The 20,815-nt window shown below is 45.9% G+C and overlaps 1 protein-coding gene across 2 annotated transcripts in view; it reads left to right on the top strand.

Moving 5' to 3' along the window:
* Positions 1-6,410, top strand: part of LOC137413029 (uncharacterized) — an 80,149-nt gene extending 73,739 nt beyond the window's left edge. For both annotated transcript variants that reach the window (XR_010981598.2, XM_068098411.2), the window contains exons 7-8: positions 1,608-1,687; positions 4,912-6,410. Coding sequence is in view for 1 of the 2 variants with exons in the window: in XM_068098411.2 (XP_067954512.2) it covers positions 1,608-1,687; positions 4,912-5,132 (301 nt within the window). In the remaining variant the exon portion in view is untranslated. The remainder of the gene's footprint in view (positions 1-1,607; positions 1,688-4,911) is intronic.
* Positions 6,411-20,815: the final 14,405 nt, after the last annotated feature.

Raw genomic sequence — 20,815 nt, forward strand, 5'->3', positions numbered from 1 at the left:
AGGGAGTTTGTTCCAGAGGTGGGAGAAAAGAGGAGTGAAGGTGAGCAGAGAGTCTTGATTTTGGCAGTTTAACCATAAGAGGGTTGCAGGCAGATCTTGTGCGACCTGTAGGAATATTTGCGGGACAGAGCCCAGAGAGAGCTGGGGGGGGCAAGGCCAGAGAGGAGTCGGTAGAAGACGGAAAGACCACCAACCTGCCTGCGGTGAGTGAGTGAGAGGTCCTTGGAGTTAGCTTCATCGCGGGAGATTCCAATGATTCTGAATGCTTTGGTTTCAACAGCGTGAAGACGAGCTTGGTGTGAGGCAGGAGCACCAGCCCAGAGGGGAGAGCAGTATTCCATTGAGCTGCGGATGAAAGCCTTGTATGTGGTGAGGAGCTCAGGTGTGCCAAGGAAGGACTTCGCACGACGGAGGATGCCCAGTCGGCGACTGGCTTTGGATGTCAGATTTGAAATGTGGTTTTCCCAGGAAAGATCATGGCAGATAGTGAGACCCAAAAGCTTGAGTGACAGAACTTCTTGGAGAGGATTATTCAGAAAGTGGATGGGAGGGTTGTCCAGTCGGTCTTTTCGGAGAAACATCGTAAGAGTGTGAGATTTGTCAGGATTGAAAGACATGTTCCACTTGTTTGCCCAGTCTGTGATTTTGTCAAGGTCTGCAGAGAGTGAGGAGGCTGCAGACTGCCGATCTGAGGGATGAAGAATGGAGCGACAGAGAGTAGAGTCGTCAGCAAAGAGATAGAGAGGATTTTCAAGAGAGTCAGAGAGATCATTGATGAAGACCAGAAAAAGCACAGGGCCCAGAACACTGCCAGAACACTGCAGAACACTGCCTTAGACAGATATATAGATAGATAGATGTATATATATATAGATAGATAGATAGATAGATGGATATATATATAGATAGATAGATAGATAGATGGATATATATAGATAGATAGATTGATAGATAGATGGATATATATAGATAGATAGATTGATAGATAGATGGATATATATAGATAGATAGATTGATAGATAGATGGATATATATATATATATATAATTATATATGTGTGTATACAAACTCCTACATATATATATATATATACACATATACGCACGCATCTCCTCCATTATCGATAAGATTATTAATGTTGTTAAAGTGCATAGTGATTGTTGTTTTGTTGCGTAATACTTTGGTGAATGGGTCAACAACATTGTGGCGCCCTTTATTTTTACGTCCTTCACTTTTTATGATAAAATGTAGGAGACTTTTGCTTTTGTAATCAAACAATCATAACATTTTGGGGTTATAGTAATTGGAAAAAAGAAGCAGCCGATATGAAATATTTCATCAACTGGAAGTTGGCAAAGGTGTGCCAACTGCCGTGGAAAGTGAAACTAGAGCAAAGCCTTACTTTGTTTCCAACAGCGATTAAGCATACCCGATATCAACTTTCGACCAATAAGGTGGATTGGTCAAAATGGCCGCCGACGCAGACCCATGCCAGCCTCAACAGATTTCAATAAATGGGAAGTAGTTTGACGTTTAGTTCTTCTGCCTTGGTGTTTATTCATGTTTGAGTGCTGCTTTCATGGGTTTGATGTGACTTTGTGGTGCAGACTCTTTCAATGTGGCGCCATGATGGAAAGAAATGAGCCTCTGGAGAGGTTTCTACAAGTAGAGCTTCCAACAACTGCAGGTATTAAATAAATACATGAATTCGCCTTTTTTACCACCTGTTGTCACAACATTTTTCGTGCACACTTACCTTTAGATGGTGGAGGTTTTGGGGGTAGGTGGAGCAACATTTACTGATTATGTCTCCACAGTAGTGAGAGTTGAGAAAATCAAAATAAAGAAAATGAGTAAGGGAGGTTTCAGGAGGTTGGGGTAGGGGTGGTGGGAGAGTGGTGGGATTATTAAAGAAGAGGGTTGGGAGTGTGGGAGAGGTTGGATGAGAGGTCTTTTACTCACATCCTCTTGGGATGTCATCGCATGTTGAGTCATCCATTTTTCGAGGCCATGCTGTGTCAACACCAAACAAGTCAATATGTTCCAAGTTTAAAGAAATTCAAATGTACACAGCTGGAAGCATTTACAGCAGCCGCTTTCCCATCGCCAAAAAGGGTTACCATACTTGTTAAATGCAATCTTATGACATACTTTGCAGTATTATTTTGGCAGTTTGGCAGTATTTTGGCCCCTGAAGATGAGGGCAGAATTTGAAATTGGTCCATGTATTGGCCTATCTGGGGCTTACAGGATGGCCTAGACTCTAGAGCTATGCACACTCACTTCTAAGCCGTCTATCCTGGGTTTGAATCTCGCTTTAGCTACAAACTGTCATCCTATTGTCTCACATGCAGGGTGAGGCATCAATGTGTGTGCCGTCCCTCAAATGGACGTTAGGATGGGCATCCCATCTGCTAGAATTAGTTGATGTATGTTAAAGATGCCACGGTGTCCTTCACGAAGAGTAGGTGAGCTATCGCTGGCACCCTGAACAAATTACAATCTCCTGCTCCAGCCTACAGGGGGGCAGCGATGCATCAGCAGCACAGCTGCGTACCACTCAGCTAATGATGCGACTCTCTGTGCCATGTGCTGCTTACAAAAGAAGAAGAAGAACGCCCCATCTAATGTTGCCAGGCAGTTGGATAAAGAGAGGAGAGTCTATAATCAAGAGATTTGAAATCGCTAGAGTTACAGACCCACAGCCTGACGTTCAAGAGACGACCTGATGTGAAGCAGCTGCCGGATCTGCGGTACTTGGGCATTTTCAACCATGTGCTCAACAGTGGGCTTAAACGTTATCGTCAGGTTCACTATGTTTTTTCGTCAAAATTTTTTGGAGATTAGCAAAACTATACATTTTTGAAATATTCAGAGCATGAGGAATCCAAAAATTAATGTTGGCATTTGCGTAGACATCTTGTGTGGCCGCCATTTTGGATTTTCAAAATGGCCGCCATAAAATACATAATTTGCGCTATCTCGGCTTCTAGTCAACCTAGAATCTTGTTTAAATATGCTAATCCTATGTTTTCTGGGTCAAGAAAACCATTGGTGGGATCATTAGACTTCTAATCGTAACACTTGCTTCACTTTTAGGACTTTCCAGATGTTAGTGATACAAAAAATATTCTGCATATTCAGCATATTCCTGAACGGTATGGACCTAGTAGATCCTGTGTATAGGACTTATAGTTCGATCTGATACTAACAAGGCTGCTTTCTTGCTTTATAAACCCATACCTATAACTTCAAAGGCTGCAATATCATGTGTTATGTAATACAGTTATATCACAAATATAAAGACAATGGTTTTCAATTACCTTTGTTTGTTGCTTTTCTGTAATCCTGAGCACTATATTTAGGCCTTTATTGGATTCCTTGACCCATAAAACATAGGATTAGCATATTTAATTAAGTTTCTAGGTTGACTCGAAACCGAGATAGCGCAAAATGTATTTTATGGCGGCCATTTTGAAAATCCAAAATGGCGGCCATGCAGGTGTCTGTGCAAATGCCAACATTGATTTTCGGATTCTCGATGCTCTGATGATTCCAAAAATGTACAGGTTTGCTCATCCCAAAATTTTGAACGAAATTATATTTGTTAACATAGTGAACCTGACTTATTTTTACATCCACGAACCAGACTGGGTGGAGACTGGGTAGTGTAATGGGTCGATCACCTGCTCTCAGTCTGGGAGGTTGGCGGTTCGATTCTGATCATGGCCGAGTCAAACCAAGGACTTTAAAGAATGGAACTTGCTGCTTCCTCGCCTGACGCTCGGAACTTAGGGCATGGTATGGGGGAATCCTATGGTATGGGAGGGATCCTTCCTAACTAGCCCACTGACTGCAGAGAGAAATGTGACCTCACAAGATTGTGTCGCTGACACCCACAGTGCTTCAGGACATTACGTCACTGGCTATGTTTGTCCGATGTTTAAAGAAACGTCACCTCCTTGTCTGTTATCATCTATGTCTGCATGTGCGTGCGTTATTTGTGTGACAACTCTCCATGAGCTTTGAACCAGGTAACAAAAATGCAGAATGACCCAGTTTTCTTACGCAATAGCTTCGTCCACCTGCAAGCGATGGGGAGGCCCCACATAGAGCGTGCCAGCCCAGAGACAGCCTCCGGCCCGGGAGTTGGCGGCCCGCGGTAGCCACAAAGGATGAGCCCACCCATAGGCAGCCATGGTCCCTGGGCCCTGGATGAAACAGCTCCAGCAGTCATAGGATATGTATTATATTTATCATAAAGACTGGTCTTGTTTTGATGACATCCAACTTTAATCCTTCAATGTCAGATTGTTGTGTAGCAGCCTTCCATCTTTCTGCTGCTCGGTCCACCTGAGACAGAAGGCAAAGGGCAAGTATGGATCAAATGGAGCAAGTAAAAAGGGCCTGCCTGTAAGTTGTCTCCTCCTCCGTTTAATTCCCGTAGAAGTCGAATCGGAGCCAAACCACCAAGTCATTTTGCGCGCAGCAGGGGGCTCTGCATCACCGAACATGTAGTTCATGAGCCGTTCACAAGAATAGGCCTTTGAGCCGGTGTCATAGCAACAACGACCGAATTGGCGAAAATATTTGAATTGGGTCACAGTCAACATTCCCATTGCTGTTTCCACTGTGATGCAAATTTCCCGGCAATGCCTTTGTGTTCATCCGAGCGGTGACCAGACGAGCATTCCCAAGTTGGCACCATCGTCGATAGAAGATTGATTTGGAAACGTTGCCAAGTTTCAATTCCTCCCGGTTGCTGTTGCTTCATTGGTGCTTTTGATAAGCTGTGTCCAACTTTTAGTTGAAGACTTTAACGGTTCACCACCTGTGCCTTAAACAAAAATCTTAACCAGTGGTTCATGCTCATGGATCTTGCCCTCTCTCTCCCCCTCCCACACAACCCAGGATTGACTCCCCCGACAACACCTCCGCACAGACCCGAAGACCTTGCTTTCCCTTTGCCTGCGGAAGGGTCACTCCGTCGGCGCAGACCTCGCTTTGGAGATCACGATTACTGCCAAAGGGTCGTGACCCACATCGAGGGGCAGCAGGGTGATGCTTCCGCCAATAGGCGGCGGGCTACATCCGGGTCACGTAGCTCACACCATGCCACCCGTCCAGCCTAGAGAGCAATCCGAAGGGCGGAGGTTCTTGCATTGTCTATCGCTTACTGGGCTTTGGTGCTGTTTTAAATTGCGACCTCGTTTTACGCTAAAAAAAAAAGTTTTTAATATCCCGATTCAGACTGTCTCATTGTGCTCGTTTTTCAGAAGGTATCCGTCCGGGTACGTCATCGTGCGTCTACGTAATGTCTCCCTGTGGTCTTGAGCTTTCTCTTCTTCTTGCTTCTTCTCTTTGTGTCAATACCACTCGGGTCGTGAAATTGGTCTGCACTCTTATTTAGCGATCGGCTTGAAGTTCCACGTGGAGGTCATATCACTGATTGTCGATGTATCGAGTGGTTTATCCTAATCCAATCCTAGAGTCAAGATGCCCTGAATGTTGAGTGGTGAAGCTTGTTACCTGCAAATGTAACCACACCCTGCTTTTTTCCACAAGTCACATGACACGGTGTTCTAAAATATATTGCAAAGATCTATTTGAATGTACCGTATTACCCTAGAGTTGTCTTAATCACTTAACTTGAACTACCCCGATTCCAATTGCTCTTTGTTTTTAATTCTGCATTTGTTAGATTTTTTTTAATTTATGCCGAAGGCCATAAATCATCGTGTTCACGGATTGTCCGTCCGCTATCGGTTTTTTTGTTACCAAGATAACTTGTGAAGATACCAACATGTGAACCTCCAAAGGAATTTCAACCAAACTTGGCAAAAGTATGAACTGTGGTACAAACATGAACTGATTCGATTTTGGGTTCGACGGGACAAAACTCATCGGTCATGTGGCCTTTCATTGAAAATCTTTCTTACCACAATAACTTGTGAACCATTGAAGGAATTTCATGCAAACTTGGCACAAGTATGGACTGCAGCACTAAGATGAACTGATTCAATTTTGGATTCAAAAGATCAAAGGGCTCATGTGCCCTTTGAAATTCATTTTGCAGACAACTCGAGTTAGAAGCATCTGATGTTGAATCGGCTCCTCCACTTCTCTCTCTCTTGCTCTCTCGGGTGGCCTTTACTTTCTCATGTGACCTTAAAATTGAGATCCACTGTAACAGTGAGTTGACATCAAATGCGGGCGGAGTCTTTCACGTTCCATCACAGTTTATTTCCCATTTAAAATTTCTCAGCACTGTTTTGTTTGGATGCTTTTTTCGATGCTTTCTCACCTCCACCGTGTGCTTTTAACCATGATGTTTGTTTCTTCCCAGGGTTTACTTGAATATGGAAACACTTTCTGAGCAACAGCTCAATTAAATAACACCTTTTCTGCTATTTGTTTCCCACAACAGAATTGTCAGTGCAAGTCGTTTCCGACGTTTACATCTTGGCATATTACAGCATTGTGGGGCTGCCCAGGCGATTGTAGTCCAATACGAGTCCTTGTAAGAATAGGTGCTAAAACCCCATGCTGAACCCGTGAGAGACTGCTGTGGGGAAGGTGTTGGAGACATTTAGGGACCAGATGAGGAACCATTTAAATAAATATAAAGTAATGAGATGGAGTCAGCATGCGTTTACCGAAGCGAGATCAGCATGTTTAACAAATTGATGTGAGTTCCATGAATGAAGCAGTTTCTGATTGGATGGATGACGGAAGGGCAATGGATGTATACGAACAGGAAATAGCTCCTGGGCACCATTGATAATTATTACACGAAATGATACTGACCTGTACTCCAGCAATATCATGGTCAACCATTTCAAATGTGTGTCTACCCTCAGGAGAGCCAGGAAACATTATCTCTCTACTCTCAAGACCGAACTCTCAAACCTGTCTCCCTCTTCCAAATCCTGGTGGCGTCTGGTCAAATCTGTTTCTGGTGTTTGTTCCCCATCCATCCCCTCCCTTACCTCAAACAGCTACACAGCTGACTCCGCACGTTAAAAAGTTGAATGCCTCAACTCTGTGTTTGCCTCAGAATTCCTGTATTCTGAAATTGGCATTTTTTTGGATCTCCCTATATTTTCAGGGAATATTTTTCACCGAATTTTCAACAAAATGTGGTAATTTTAGAAAGGAATGTTTTGTTCTTTAGTGATGTTGGCTATGGCAACACCACTAAAGTGGTGTTGGCACAAATGCACAACGTAGCCAATTATATTGTCTATTTCTGTCTATTGTCATATTTATATTGGCAGACAATGTTTGTTTCTGTCTCTGTCATATTTTTGTAATCCCAGATTTATATTGTCAGACAGTCTGTTTCTGTCTGTTGTCAGATTTTCTATTGCCAAGCAATGTCTCTTTCTGTCTATTGTCAGATTTATATTGTCAGACAATGTCTGTTTCTGTCTATTGTCAGATTTATATTGTCAGACAATGTCTGGTTCTGTCTTTTGTCAGATATCTATTGTCAGACAATGTCTGTTTCTGTCTATTGCCAGATTTCTATTGGCAGACAATGTCTGTTTCTGTCTTTTGTCAGATTTATATTGGCAGACAATGTCTGTTTCTGTCTTTTGTCAGATATCTATTGTCAGACAATGTCTGTTTCTGTCTATTGTCAGATTTATATTGGCAGACAATGTCTGTTTCTGTCTATTGTCAGATTTATATTGTCAGACAATGTCTGGTTCTGTCTTTTGTCAGATATCTATTGTCAGACAATGTCTGTTTCTGTCTATTGCCAGATTTATATTGTCAGACAATGTCTGGTTCTGTCTTTTGTCAGATATCTATTGTCAGACAATGTCTGTTTCTGTCTATTGCCAGATTTATATTGTCAGACAATGTCTGGTTCTGTCTTTTGTCAGATATCTATTGTCAGACAATGTCTGTTTCTGTCTATTGCCAGATTTCTATTGGCAGACAATGTCTGTTTCTGTTGCGAGCTGCGAGGGATCTTTACAAAGCTGAAACTCGTAAAAGGTTACCACGGTCCACCATAACACAGGATCACTTGACAAACTTAGCCATTCTATTCATCAAGAAATAATGTTTTGGCTCGATCAATTTTCGTGATGTTGTTGACCAGTTTGCTGGAAAAAGGCACCCAAAAGTTGCATCTCATCGTCGATAGGCAGAATGGCTCAAGTTTGCCAAGCGACCTCAGATCCATTCGCACATTGTGAGTGATTTATATTATACTAGCCAGAGGTACCCGGCATTGCCCGAAGCTGTTCTAATCCTGTTGGCATTTTGAAGGAATCAAATTTTATTTTAGGGTCACGAGGTCAAAGGTCAGAGGTCACGTTAAGTAAAAATCTTGTTACCGTGATATCTTGTGAACCAGTGATGGGATTCTGACCAAAGTTGGTACAAGTATGAATTATGATGCGAAGATGAACTGATTCGATTTTGGGGTCAAGAGGTCAAAGGTCAGAGTCCGTAATAGGTTTATAACTTGAGAACAGCTAAAGGAATCTAAGTCAAACTTGGTACAGGTATGCATGATGATGTAAAGATGAACTGATTAGATTATGGGGTCCAGAGGTCAGAGGTCCTATTTAGTAAAAAAAAATTCTGTTACCGAGCTAACTTGTGAACCAATGATGGGATTTTGAGTGTTGACCAAATTTGGTGTAAGTATATATTATGATGAAAAAATTGACTGATTAGATTTTGGCATGAAAGGTTGTAGTTATTGTTTCATATGCAGCCTATGGCTGCTAGTTTGCATCATTTTTCTGGAAGCGCGTTTGTGCCGCTGATGCAGTGCCCCAATTACCAGTGGGCTTGTACTCAATTTGCCGATCTCCGAAGGATGACAGACTGAGTCAACCTCCCTGGCGTTAATTCAACGATCGACCGGGATTCCAACTCAGGATTACTCGGATCCCAAGCCAGCACCCTAACCGTTTAGCCAACACCAGGCTATGGCATGAAAGGTACATGGTGGATATGGAATGTCTCTTTAGTTCATCAATTTGAGCCAAGGACATTTAATCATGGAACCAATGCGGAGGAGGACGGACTTTGCCAAGTTGGCAACTGTTGGCAACAACACCACTAAAGAACATTTCCCAAAGGCACCTGGAACCCTCAGTGGCAGTGATGGAAATTATGATGGATTTGACACCTTTGCAAGTTCAAGCATTGGGTGATGCCAAAGGACAAGCTGCCAGATACATTTGCTGGCCTTGTTCTTCGTTTGTTTCTCTGCAAGTCATTTTTCTCAAAAGAATTTGTTGAGTGACGTGAAAAGATATCAAACAGCACTGGCCTTGACATGGTGCTCAGGTTGCAGTTAATTAGCACTACTTGTCTTAGGTTGGTGTGGGACATCAAAACATCAATGATATCCTCCAGACCCTCATCACCGATGGGATTTCACGGGGGCAATGCACCGCCACCTCATATCACCCCCATCCTGGCTCATGATCTGTATTATCCCCATCAACTCTTCCTAACCCAACCCTCTTGCTGATTTTAGGGTTTTTCCCTTCTCTCTTTACCTTTCCTGCTTGTTTTCCCCATGCTGATTGTGTCCAACTGTTGCCTTGCAACCTCCACTGTCAATTTAACTGTCCTCTTCCATGAGCCTCACTCTTGACTCTGTATACAAACAAGACCGACAGTCTAAAAATGGCGTAGCCGACCTTGTTTGATACATTCGTTGAAGAGGACAGTATGACCTCGGTGGGGATACCAGTTAGGGTTAGCAAATACAACAACAAACAACAACAGACAGACATTTTAAGGCCATTTTCCCTGCTAGAGTGGGGGTTAGCCTTGCGGTCCCCATGACAATCTTCTCCATTTTGCCCTATTTTCTGCATCTCTCCTTGTTAACCCCCTTGCCCGCATTTCTTCTTCCACCATCTTTAGCCAAGTCTTTCTCGGTCTTCCCCGTCTACTTCCTTCTACATTCATTTCCATCACTCTTCTCAACCAGTCACTTTCATCCTTCCTCAACACATGACAAAACCATCTCAACCTGTTCCTCTTCACAGCATCAATCGCAGGCTCTATTCCCATCATCTTTCGCAATTCATCATTTGTCTTCCTCTCTCTCAACGATACTCCACACATCCACCGAACCATTCGCATTTCCACCCTTTCCAGCCTTCGTTGCTGCTCTACGTTCATTACCCATGTCTCGCTCCCATAAATCATAACACTTCTCACACATGCAGCATACACCTTTCCCTTCAGCTTCAATGACACTCCCCTCCTCGTCAGCGCGCCACTCAGTTCCCGAAACTTCTTTCATGCACATCTCACTCCAGCAACTGTTTCCGAGTCTGATCCACCTTTTCCATTCAGCATGTCTCCGAGGTAGCAAAATGTTTTCACACCTTCCAGCTTCACGCCGTCTCCAAGATCCAACTCAACATTTCCTCCATCTGCAGCTCCCTCTGTGCACACCTTACACTTGAATGTAGCTGCCACACTGGTTAATGACTCTCAGACCACTACATTTTTGATGAACCCACTCAGCGCACATTGTACATTGAATGGAATTCTCTCCGACACCCTTCCTGCACACAGCACACGGCCACTTCCCAGTTCTTTCCACCTCACCACATGCTTTACCACTTGACATCACCTTCGTCTTTCCGATATTCACCTTCAGACCTTTTGTCTCCATACATTCCTTCCACTTGTTCATTTTCTCCTTCAGTCCATCCAGGGTTAGCAAATCATGTAAGTAATATTTTTTTTTTTCAATAAATTCCACGTTCCTGTGCCACCTTCAGTCAAACATCGGGAATTGACAGCAGGTTCGTGAATGACTTGGACAAAAAAGTACCCAGTCTGAATGTTGTTATATCCAGTCAATGGCGAAACTGCAAACGGGGAATCCGCGAATGTCACGGATGGAAACCCTGACGTCATTTCCTCATTCTGCTTGAAATTCGATATCTCTATATTTTCATTCATAATAGCATCATTCATCATTCCAATCACAAATGAATACAATAGTATTAATCTGTCAAAATATAATGTTAAATCATGATTGTATTGAGATATTATGAAACCAGTGAACCGTCGTCATCTGTTCACTTCCGGATTCGGGAGCAAGGTCCGTGTCGATCGCATTTCAAAATCATAATTGTTTTGAGGAATTTCTGAAACCTCCAACTTACCTTACGACACCTGCTGGGACCCCAAAACGTTCCACAGGTTATTATATTTTCATTTTAGTAAAATATGCAACTGTAATGGTTACTAAACGCTGTCCCCCTGTCAGGTGACCAGATCCTCAGCTCTGGTGTGTTTGCGGGGACATACGGACAGACAGCCGCTGTACTTGATGGCGTAGCCATGAAAACTACACACCTCGATACGTGCGAGACACATTAATTGGCAAGAACTCAGCAGCTGACGCAATGTCAAGACGGAATGCCCTTGATGCATTCTCCACCATTGACTTTCAGGCCCTTGCAACAGCAGATGCCAGATTTGATCATGTACATGTTGACATTGTTGGCCCACTCCCTCCGTCATGCGGTAATGCATATATACTGACATGCATCGATCTTTTCATTCGCTCACCAGATGCCATACCAATCCCCGACGTCTCTACAGAGTCTGTGTCCCGTTCCTTCATTTGATGTTGGGTGCAGGGATTAGCTGGGATAAGATTACAGGGATTTGGCAGGTCGTCTTATTGTGGGGCCTGCAGAAAGATGGCGGCCGACTGGTGAAAATCCCATTCGTTGATGAAGCACCCGGTCTGTGAAACATCAGGGTGACAGTTTATAGCTGCATCAGAAAGCGAACCCCAGCAAAAGGGCTTGGAAGTGAGTGCACGTAACTCTGAGGCCTCGGCCATCTTGTCAGCAGCCTTATATCTCTGTGAAAATAAAAGTAAAAAGTTGTCATAAAAATATATAATATACAAGTAAACAAACAAACAAACAAAAAATTATATATATATTGTTACGGATCTCGGACGTCGGCGCTCCCCTTATCAAGGGGGGGTTAATCCCCTTGTCCTTTTAGCTGGCCGACCCGGGTCCTGGGGGTTATACGCGCCTTCCGGTCGGTATTAGGTAGGGTGATTGGTCAATTTAGTCCCAAATACCTAATTACTAACCCGACCGTAAAGCAGGAAAATAACTCCCACCCGAACCACGGCTATTGGTGGAAACGCCGAGCGGATAGCGAGCCGCGACTCGGGCCGTTAATAATGACGCTAAACCCGATTCTAGCGGTTTCAATCGTGCCACGTTTACCCAATGATAGAAAGGACGGATGCGATCGGATGGAGAGGAAACGAGAAGGTAGGAAGAACAAGATGGGTTTATTAACAAATGTACAGAAGAAGAGGAAACGAAAGGGATGTATGTACAAGAGAGGAAGAGGAAGAAGCATAACACAGGGCAGTCTTAAAAACAGTCTTAACTTATTACCCAGGACAAACATACACACTCACACCGGGATTGTAGCTGGTAGGGTGGAAGGTCCAGGTAGAGGGTCCGGCAATGAGGTCCAGGCTCCAGTCGACTCCGGTCCAGCGGGCGAAACCTGGCAGGCAGCTCCGCGTATGGTTGGACGCGAGCGGACAGTTCATATAACGGGGGAGGCTGGGACGCTGCGTACGTAATTCGTGCACACTTGTGACAAGCGTGCTCTCTCTCTCTCGTCCTCCTTTGATAAGGTGCGCTCTCCCAAATAGTTCTATGATCAATGCCGTGCGCATGCAAGTCCCGTGGTGAAGGTGAGCTCTCTCCCGCAGTAAGTCCGAGTCCCTCTGAGTCTGACAAAGGGCTTTGCGTTCGCGCTTATATAATGCGCCACGCAAAATGCTCTCCGCGCTCCCCAAAGCCACGCCCGTTGGTGATGTTCCTTCAGCCCTGGTTGGCTGGTGGGGGCTTACCGGCCACGCCTTTGATGACGAAGATGTGGCCACACCTCGGCATTCCGCCCGCTTTCTCGGGCCTAACCGCATGGCTTATGGCGGCGTTTGAGCGAGCTACAGCTCAAGGCAGCGAACGCTGCTAACAAAGGCGCATAACAAATTGGAGAGCCATAAGGCACCGACTGTAGGGGCGCGTAATGGCGTCGCTTGGAGAGAGAGGTTGGCAAAAATGGATGGAATGGGCCTACTCCTATTTGATCGACGCAACGCAGATTCAACTATTGGAAACACGGCCTTATCTAAAACACATACTAATGAAATAACTGAAGTCCTATGGTGGCCTTCATGTTTATTGTGGCCTAACTAGGGGTGCTACCTTTAACCTTTTAATAATGGGATATTTACAAGAGTGTGGGTTCTAAAACCGCAACACTGCACCCCCCCCCCTTTTTCTAGGCTCGTCCCGAGCCGAAACAAAAGGGACTATTTTTTAAATTAATGTGACACTTGTGTGGTTACCCTCTACTTTTAACCTCACCCTGAGTGCGACAGTTTTAACACTAGATATGTCCCACCTGCTGTGTTGCATCCTATCTAACTGACTCACGCCCACAATTAACCGAATTACGGAATGGTCTTCAAACTACACATAAAGCCGGTGGGGAGCATTATTTACAAGACACTAATTTTTAATTATTTACAACTATAACCCAGGACCTGTCTTTTGTGGGAAAAGAGAAGAACTTTTGAGAAGGGGAAATGCCATTGCCATGCACTGCACCGATACACCATACCATATGCACCCATAAAATGAATGCACCATAATAAAGAAATGCACCACAATGAAAATGCACGAAAAGCACCAAAAATGAAAAGGCACAAAAACACTTTAAAATAATAAATGGTGTCTTCTTCTTGCGCTTGCTCTGCTGGGCCGATGTTTCTGGCTGTCTTCTTGCTTGATGTTATTTCAATAAAAAGGGCACACACCGCATCCACTTTTTATTATTTGCATGGCCAGCAGGGCCAACTCAGGTGGTCCACCTGCATGGCATCGATGCCACTTAAAACAGTGGTCCGCAAGCCAGATACTGCTGGCAACAATGGTCGGTCCCAGCACAGGTGCCAGACCACAGAACGTGTGGTCCATAAGTGGTGCCAGGCCACAGAACGTGTGGTCCATAAGTGGTGCAAGGCCACAGAACGTGTGGTCCATATGGTGCATCAGTGCAGGCAGGAGGCAGCAAGGGTGTGGGCGGACACCTGCACACTCCCCTCGGACACAAAAGAACATGGTCCATGAGTGGGGAAGGAAGACAAGCAGAGTCAGCAGGGGGCAAGGGCGCAAGGGTACACATCATACAAGGCAATGCAAGATGAGGGGCGCGGGAGAGCGAGCCGAGAAAGCTCGTCCCTAACCGTTCGTCACCCCCCATGTCACCTACTCTACCCTTGCCCCTACCCCGTATTTACACAATTTACAAATCCGTCTCTACATTTTGTCTTTCCCATCCCCTCTAATGCCAAATTCGTCATCAATCCCTCCTAAAGAGGAAGAGATGGAATATCAAACAATGTCTTCCCCACGTCCTGATGCGTCTTCCCCTTCCAAATGTTTGCAAAACAAGGTGTGGAGTTCTATCACCTTAGTGAGTGGATGCGGATGGTGCGAAGAGACTTTCATCCAAGCTATACTTCTAAATGACATTAACTCACAAATTAACTTCACAAAATCTAGAATAATTTCAACATAATTCCAATGAACTTTTGGTTCTAAGTCCTCTTGAAAAGTAAGTTCACCCCCACAAAAAAAATATTCCATATTAAATGCCAAGTCTGTATATATATATATATACAGTGAAACCTTGACTTACGAGTTTAATTCGTTCTGTGACCGAGCTCGTAACTCAATTTGCTCGTTTCTCAAATTAAATTTCCCCATTAAAATGAATTGAAATGCTATTAATCCGTTCCAGCCCCCCAAAAACCACACCAATTTTTTTTGAAATATACAGTATATATAAAAATATCTCGCGCTTTATATTTCACCTGTATGCAGCATACAAGTTGGCAGGATGGCCTGGACTGGAGGTACGCACACTTGACTCTAAACTGTCCAGCCTGGGTTTGAATCCCGACCCAGCTATAACCTGTCATGTCGGTGTTTCACAGGCAGAGTGATTCATCAATGTGTGTACCGCTAAACTGGGCACCCCGTTTGAGTCCCATTAGTTGTTGGATGTTAAGGATCTGTGTAGTGTTCTGGGCACTGTGCTATTTCTGGTCTTCATCAATGACCTCATCGAAATGACCTCATCAATGACCCATCGAAAACCTTGATATTTTCTACCCCCGGTAATTCACCCCAGAGTCCTTGCAGTGTTCATATGGTTTATTCCTCTGCCACCTCCCCCCAAGTCCTCCCGATGTCCCTGCTCTCAAATGTTGTGTTTGTGTCCTTCCCTCTCTCTCCCCATCTTGTCTGCCGCTCCCCTTGTTTTTTGTGTTTTGTGTGTCGGTTTGTCTTTTTGTGTGATTAATGTTAGCTCTTTCACGAGCCTCGATCTTGTATACAAAAGAGAGAAAAAAAAAAAATCTCACCGTGTCTTCCACAAAGAGAAGGCGAGCTATCGCCGGCACTCTGAACAAGTTGTGGCCTGGCATGCTCTTCTCCTCTGCCGTTATATACGTCCTCCTCGGCATCTTTTTCCAGAAGAGCCCTGTCTCGTCACAGTTGAAGATTTGCTGGGGGATGTATCCTTCGGCTTGTATCAGTTCGGCAAAAGTTATAATAAAATCTTCAGCTGCCTTCACATCCGAGCTTGCTGCCTCACCATGCCTGACGACGGAGTGAATGCCGGTCCTCTTCTTAAAATTATCAAACCATCCCCGACTGGCTTTGAATGACTCTTCCGATGCCTCGTCCGTTGATGTTCCCGCCGCCTGCTGCACCAAATCCCCGTAAATGTCTCGTGCCTTCTCACACATGATGCTCTCGGTCACGGTATCTCCTGCGAGCTGCTTCTCCGTCAACCACACAAACAACAACTTCTCCATCTCTTCATGGACAGAGGTCCGGAGCTTTGAAATAATCGTAACGCCCTTGGCTGGCGTTATAGCCTTTATCGACTCCTTCTGCCTCAAAATCGTACATATCGTAGAAGTACTACGATCGTACTGCCTCGCCAAGTCGACAACACGCACACCTCGCTCATGTTTTTCGACGATTGCGTGTTTTATATCCAAGCACATCATCCTCTTCTTCTTCTCAGCACTGCCCTTGGCACTCAATTTCTTAGGACCCATGGTTAAAACTAAGAAATTTTCCAAAATAACCAAAATGCGAAAACAAAGCAGCAGCGATATACGGCAGAGATGCTTACACGGCAAGATAACCACGTGACCGGAACGCTCGTTGGGCCACCTAGTGGCGGGTGCCGTAAACTCGTAACTCAGATCTCGGCTCGCATCTCAAAGCAAAAAACCGCCTGAGCGACGGCTCGTATCTCGGAAAACTCGTAAGTTGGTGCACTCGTAAGTCAAGGTTTCACTGTATATATATATATATATATATATATATATATATATATATATATATATATATATATTGTTGTGGATATGAGGATTGTGTTTTTTTATTATTGCTTTATTCTGGACCCTCCTGCCTCCAGTCAGTGTATAAAGGTCAAAGGGCGTTCCCGTAGTTAATTCCATAAAGCATACACGAAGGACACCATATATCGCTGTTCAATAGTTATATCCTTATTATGTGTATTAGTGTAAGCCTGTGTCTCCCATTAATTTAAATACTCCATTGCACCAAGTGAAATAAGAGTAGATCCCCCCTTTCATTCACATTCCCCTTCCAACAATTGCAAACTGTTCCCTCCGCGACTCCATTCGCCACGAGGTCAGCTTGGAGAAGAAGGGGGAGGAGCTGCCGACTCCTGGGCGTGCCCGCCCATCGTCATCAAGGGCGGAGCCAGAGGGCCGTGCCGACCAATCAGGGCCGAGGCGAGCTGACCGATGGGCGTGTCCTGGACACCAGCGGCTTGATCGCCTGAGGCGCTACATAGAGCGCACGCAAAAGCAAGAGAGAAGTTGTTGTTGGACTAAGAGTTGGACTGAGTGGGACTAAGAGTTGGACCAAGCAAGAGAGGAAGTTGTTGGACTGGGTTGGACTAAGAAAGAGAGAGGAGAGAAGGGGCGAAGTGAAGCAAAGAGAGAAAGAGTCCTGGAGTTTGTGAGAGAGGGAGAGAGAACCCGTCACGCCAGACCCCCCACCAGCGGCGTTGGCTCCACCAAGCAGCTCCGACCCGTTACCCCGCGCACACGACAGGATCGGTGGCATCGGCGGCCGTCGAGGTCCAGCCCGACATCCCGTGCGGGATCAAGCTCCAGCCAGCTCCGTTCCTTCCTCCCCCTCCAGCCACCCACCTCCTGTCATTCCTGCCTGCAATTTCCTCATTCGTGTACGTGAGTTTGTTCTGTTTGTCTTGTCCCTGGGTATTAATTAAGCCTGTTTAGATAAGCTAGCGATTTTCACTGTGTCTCTGATTTCTTCTGTAAATTATTTTATTATCCTTCCTTCTCCTTGGTTACTTTTGGGTGTAAATAGAAATAAATTATATTGGTATTTCTTACCCTTTGTCTTTCTTTCTTCTTTACATCCTTCGTTTTAGTCTTTTCCCCATTGAATATCTGTGGCGCGATTCGGCCAACGTTCAGGAATCGACGGTAACCGGGTTAGTCGGGGTAACTGTTCGGGCGCGGCGGCCATCCGCTCGGCAAACAACATCTTATCCGCGGTCCGTAACAATTGGTGTCGGGAGCGAGATTGGACCCGAAGCGCGCTTAACGCGCTCAAAATTACGAGCAGCCGAAATTTGTTTTGTTTTAGAAAAACCCGAACTTTGAAATCGCGCCATGGCTAGTCAAGGCGATCGGATGCAGGTGGGTGAGCTAGAAGAGGGGTTAGGGGTAACACAGGACCACAGGGAAGAAATGAAGGAGAGCAATGGTGAGGTGGTTGAGGAGGTGTCAGGCGCGCAAAATGGCGCCCTTGCGCACGTGGGTTTGGCGGCACCAAATAGAGCCGCGCCCTTTGTCCCAACGGTGGAAGACATGCAATTATTTCTGGCTGAAATGAGGGCCCTTATGGTTAAGTCGGGTGAAGAAATGGAAGACAGAAGGAGGGCTGACAGTGAGCAATTAAGAGAGGGGTTGAACAATAAATTTGAGGGGTTAGACAATAATTTTAAGGGGTTGGACAGTAAATTTGAGGGGTTAGACAACGGGATAAAAGAGGTGAAGAATGGGTTAACGGGGGTGGAAAATAGAATGGCTGCCCAGGAGAATCAGATAGAGGGGGTGAAAAATGGGGTAAGGGGGTTAGAAAACACAATGGACGACAAATTGCGGGAAGTAGGGGAGCAATCCGCCCGGGAAATCAAACGGAAAGGGAACCAGATAGAGGAGGTGAAAATCGGGTTAGACGCTAAATTGGATGCTCAGAGGGATAAATTGGAACAGATGAGGGCGGCATCTACTAAAGAAATGGGAGAAATGAAGGAGGAAATAAGACGAGGTGTAAGCGAGGAGGTCTCGGGGGTACGCGAGGAGGTAAAGCGAGGTGAGAAGCGTATGGAGAAAGAGGTGAGGAATAATACGGCTAGGTTACAAGGGGGCATAGAGGACCTGACGCAGGAGGTGGAACAGCTGACGGTGGGACAAAAAGAACTAGTAGAGCAGGTGGAAAAGAACACTGCGGTACTAGGAGGGTTAAAGGCGACACAAAAAGACATCAGGAACGAAGTGATAGCGACAAAGAAGGAATGTCAGATGGTACGTGAGGGACTGACAACGAGGTTGGACGAGGTGACAGAAGCAATGGAGACGAAGGACCGGGAGGTGAGGACGCACATAGAAACGGTCAAGGTAGCGTTAGAGGACGAAATTGAGGAGATGCACCGGGAAATAAAAGAGGTGAAGCAAAAGTTAGAGGAAGTGGAAGAAGGGGTGATTGAAATTAAGAAGAGACGGAGGGAAACTAAGAGGGAGATAAAGGAGGAGGTAATGGAATATGTGCAAGGTCGGTGCTCAAATCGTGATGGTGTGCTCACTAACCAAATAAAGAGTTTGCAGGTGGCAGAAGAGGTGCGGAGACGAGGTGCCAAGGTGAGTGGCGATATACGTGGAAATGTATATGATGTGAGGGGAGCTTCAGTCGGCTTGGGGGTTGATGTAGTCCCGGGTGTTCGTGAGGGACCAATGGTGAGATGTATGACTGGTCCGGAGTGTATGGAAAGAGGAGGTGTGTGAGAATGTCTGACTCTGGGGTGTGTGAGGAAAAAGTGCGCGCCAAGGAGTGAGTGTGCTGTCGAGAGTGAGTTGGTCGTAGCGCGGGTGCACATGGAAGCGCGGGATGGGGAGTGTTACAGAGGGTGTAACGGGAGAGTGTGCGCAAGAGGATGCGCGAGAAAGGTGTGTAACGGACGGGTGCATGAGGAAAGAGTGCGCTGTCAAGAGTAAGGGAGAATGCACACCTGTGGTGAGTGTTACGGAGGGTGTAACGGGAGAGTGTGCGCAAGAGGATGCGCGAGAAAGGTGTGTAACGGACGGGTGCATGAGGAAAGAGTGCGCTGTCAAAAGTAAGGGTGAGTGCGCGACCGAGTGTGGAGGTGAGAGTAGTGAGAGTGACACGGAGCGTGAGTTGGTTGTGGCAGGTGAGAGAGGATGTACACCTGGAATGGAAGGATGCGCACCTGGAATGGTAGAGCGCGTATGGGAATGCACACTGGAATTGGTAGTGAGGCACGTGATTGGCTGTGCAAGTGAGAGCACACCTGTGGTTGTCACCGAGGAGGTGACCGAGGAGGGGGCGCGAAGAGGTGTGTTGGTGAGGTGTGCGAACGACGAGTGTGTGCAAAGGTGTGCGGTGGTCAGGTGTGTGACAAAGTCTGTAAGCGGAATGAGTGTACCTGGGTGTGCCAGGGAAGGTGCAATGACAAAGAGCATGGAGATGGCTGGATGTATGAGCAAGGAACGGGCTGAGGGGTGTAAGAATGCGAATGGAGCATCGACGCTAACCGGGTTAGCGGTTAGAGCGACGTTTAGCCGAAGCGGGCCTTCGGTGCGAACCGGGCAGCTTTGCGTGCCGCGGGGATCCGCGGCGGTTTCGAAAGAACCGCCGTGCGAGATCCACGCCGGGCCGCGCTTTGAACGGCCGCGTCCGTGCTCCACTAAGCGGAGCGGGCGGCCCTGTAGGAAGGGTCGTCACGACAACCCTTTGTGGTTGAGGCGTTCCGGCAGGTCGAAATCGGGCCATTGGACGGCTCCGTGCCGAGATGGTGCGTGGGATCTCGGCCCGGGTAAGCCCCCGTCCCTGCACCGAATGCCAGAAGCATCCAGCCGCCGGCACCAAGCAACCCGCATTCATTGCTCGGCTTTGCGAAGCCGAGCTTTGGAGATGAATTGGCGCACCGAGAGGCACTAGTGAGTAGACGTGTGACGAGGATAGTGTTTTGGACCCGAAATTGCAAAGCAAAATTTGATGATTGGCAGAGAGATGATTGGCAGATGATTGGCAAATTTTTGATTTGTTGAATTTGGATGAGCAAAATTTATAGTGAAAGATACCCGATGTGGTGGGATTGCAACTTTGCAATCTCACACACAGCGGGGGCAAAGGAGCACTAGTTTTATGGGGTTTATGGCAGTGAAAACTAGCCCGGGAGGGTTAGGATATAGTGTGTAGGGATCTAGAGAGGATGACCTTAGGTAATGGTAAGATTAGGTAGTGACAATGATACCTGTAGTGGGGACGCAGGTAGATTAGTTTGGATGATAATGATGTGGTATGTGCTTAGTTTAAAGGGAAGACGGGGAGCACTAAGTTAGCGGGGCAACAGGTAGTTCAGATGATGCCGT

Source organism: Myxine glutinosa, chromosome 1 (genome assembly GCF_964187855.1).
Source record: "Myxine glutinosa chromosome 1, kmMyxGlut1.1, whole genome shotgun sequence".
In the NCBI taxonomy this organism is placed as follows: Eukaryota; Metazoa; Chordata; class Myxini; order Myxiniformes; family Myxinidae; genus Myxine; species Myxine glutinosa.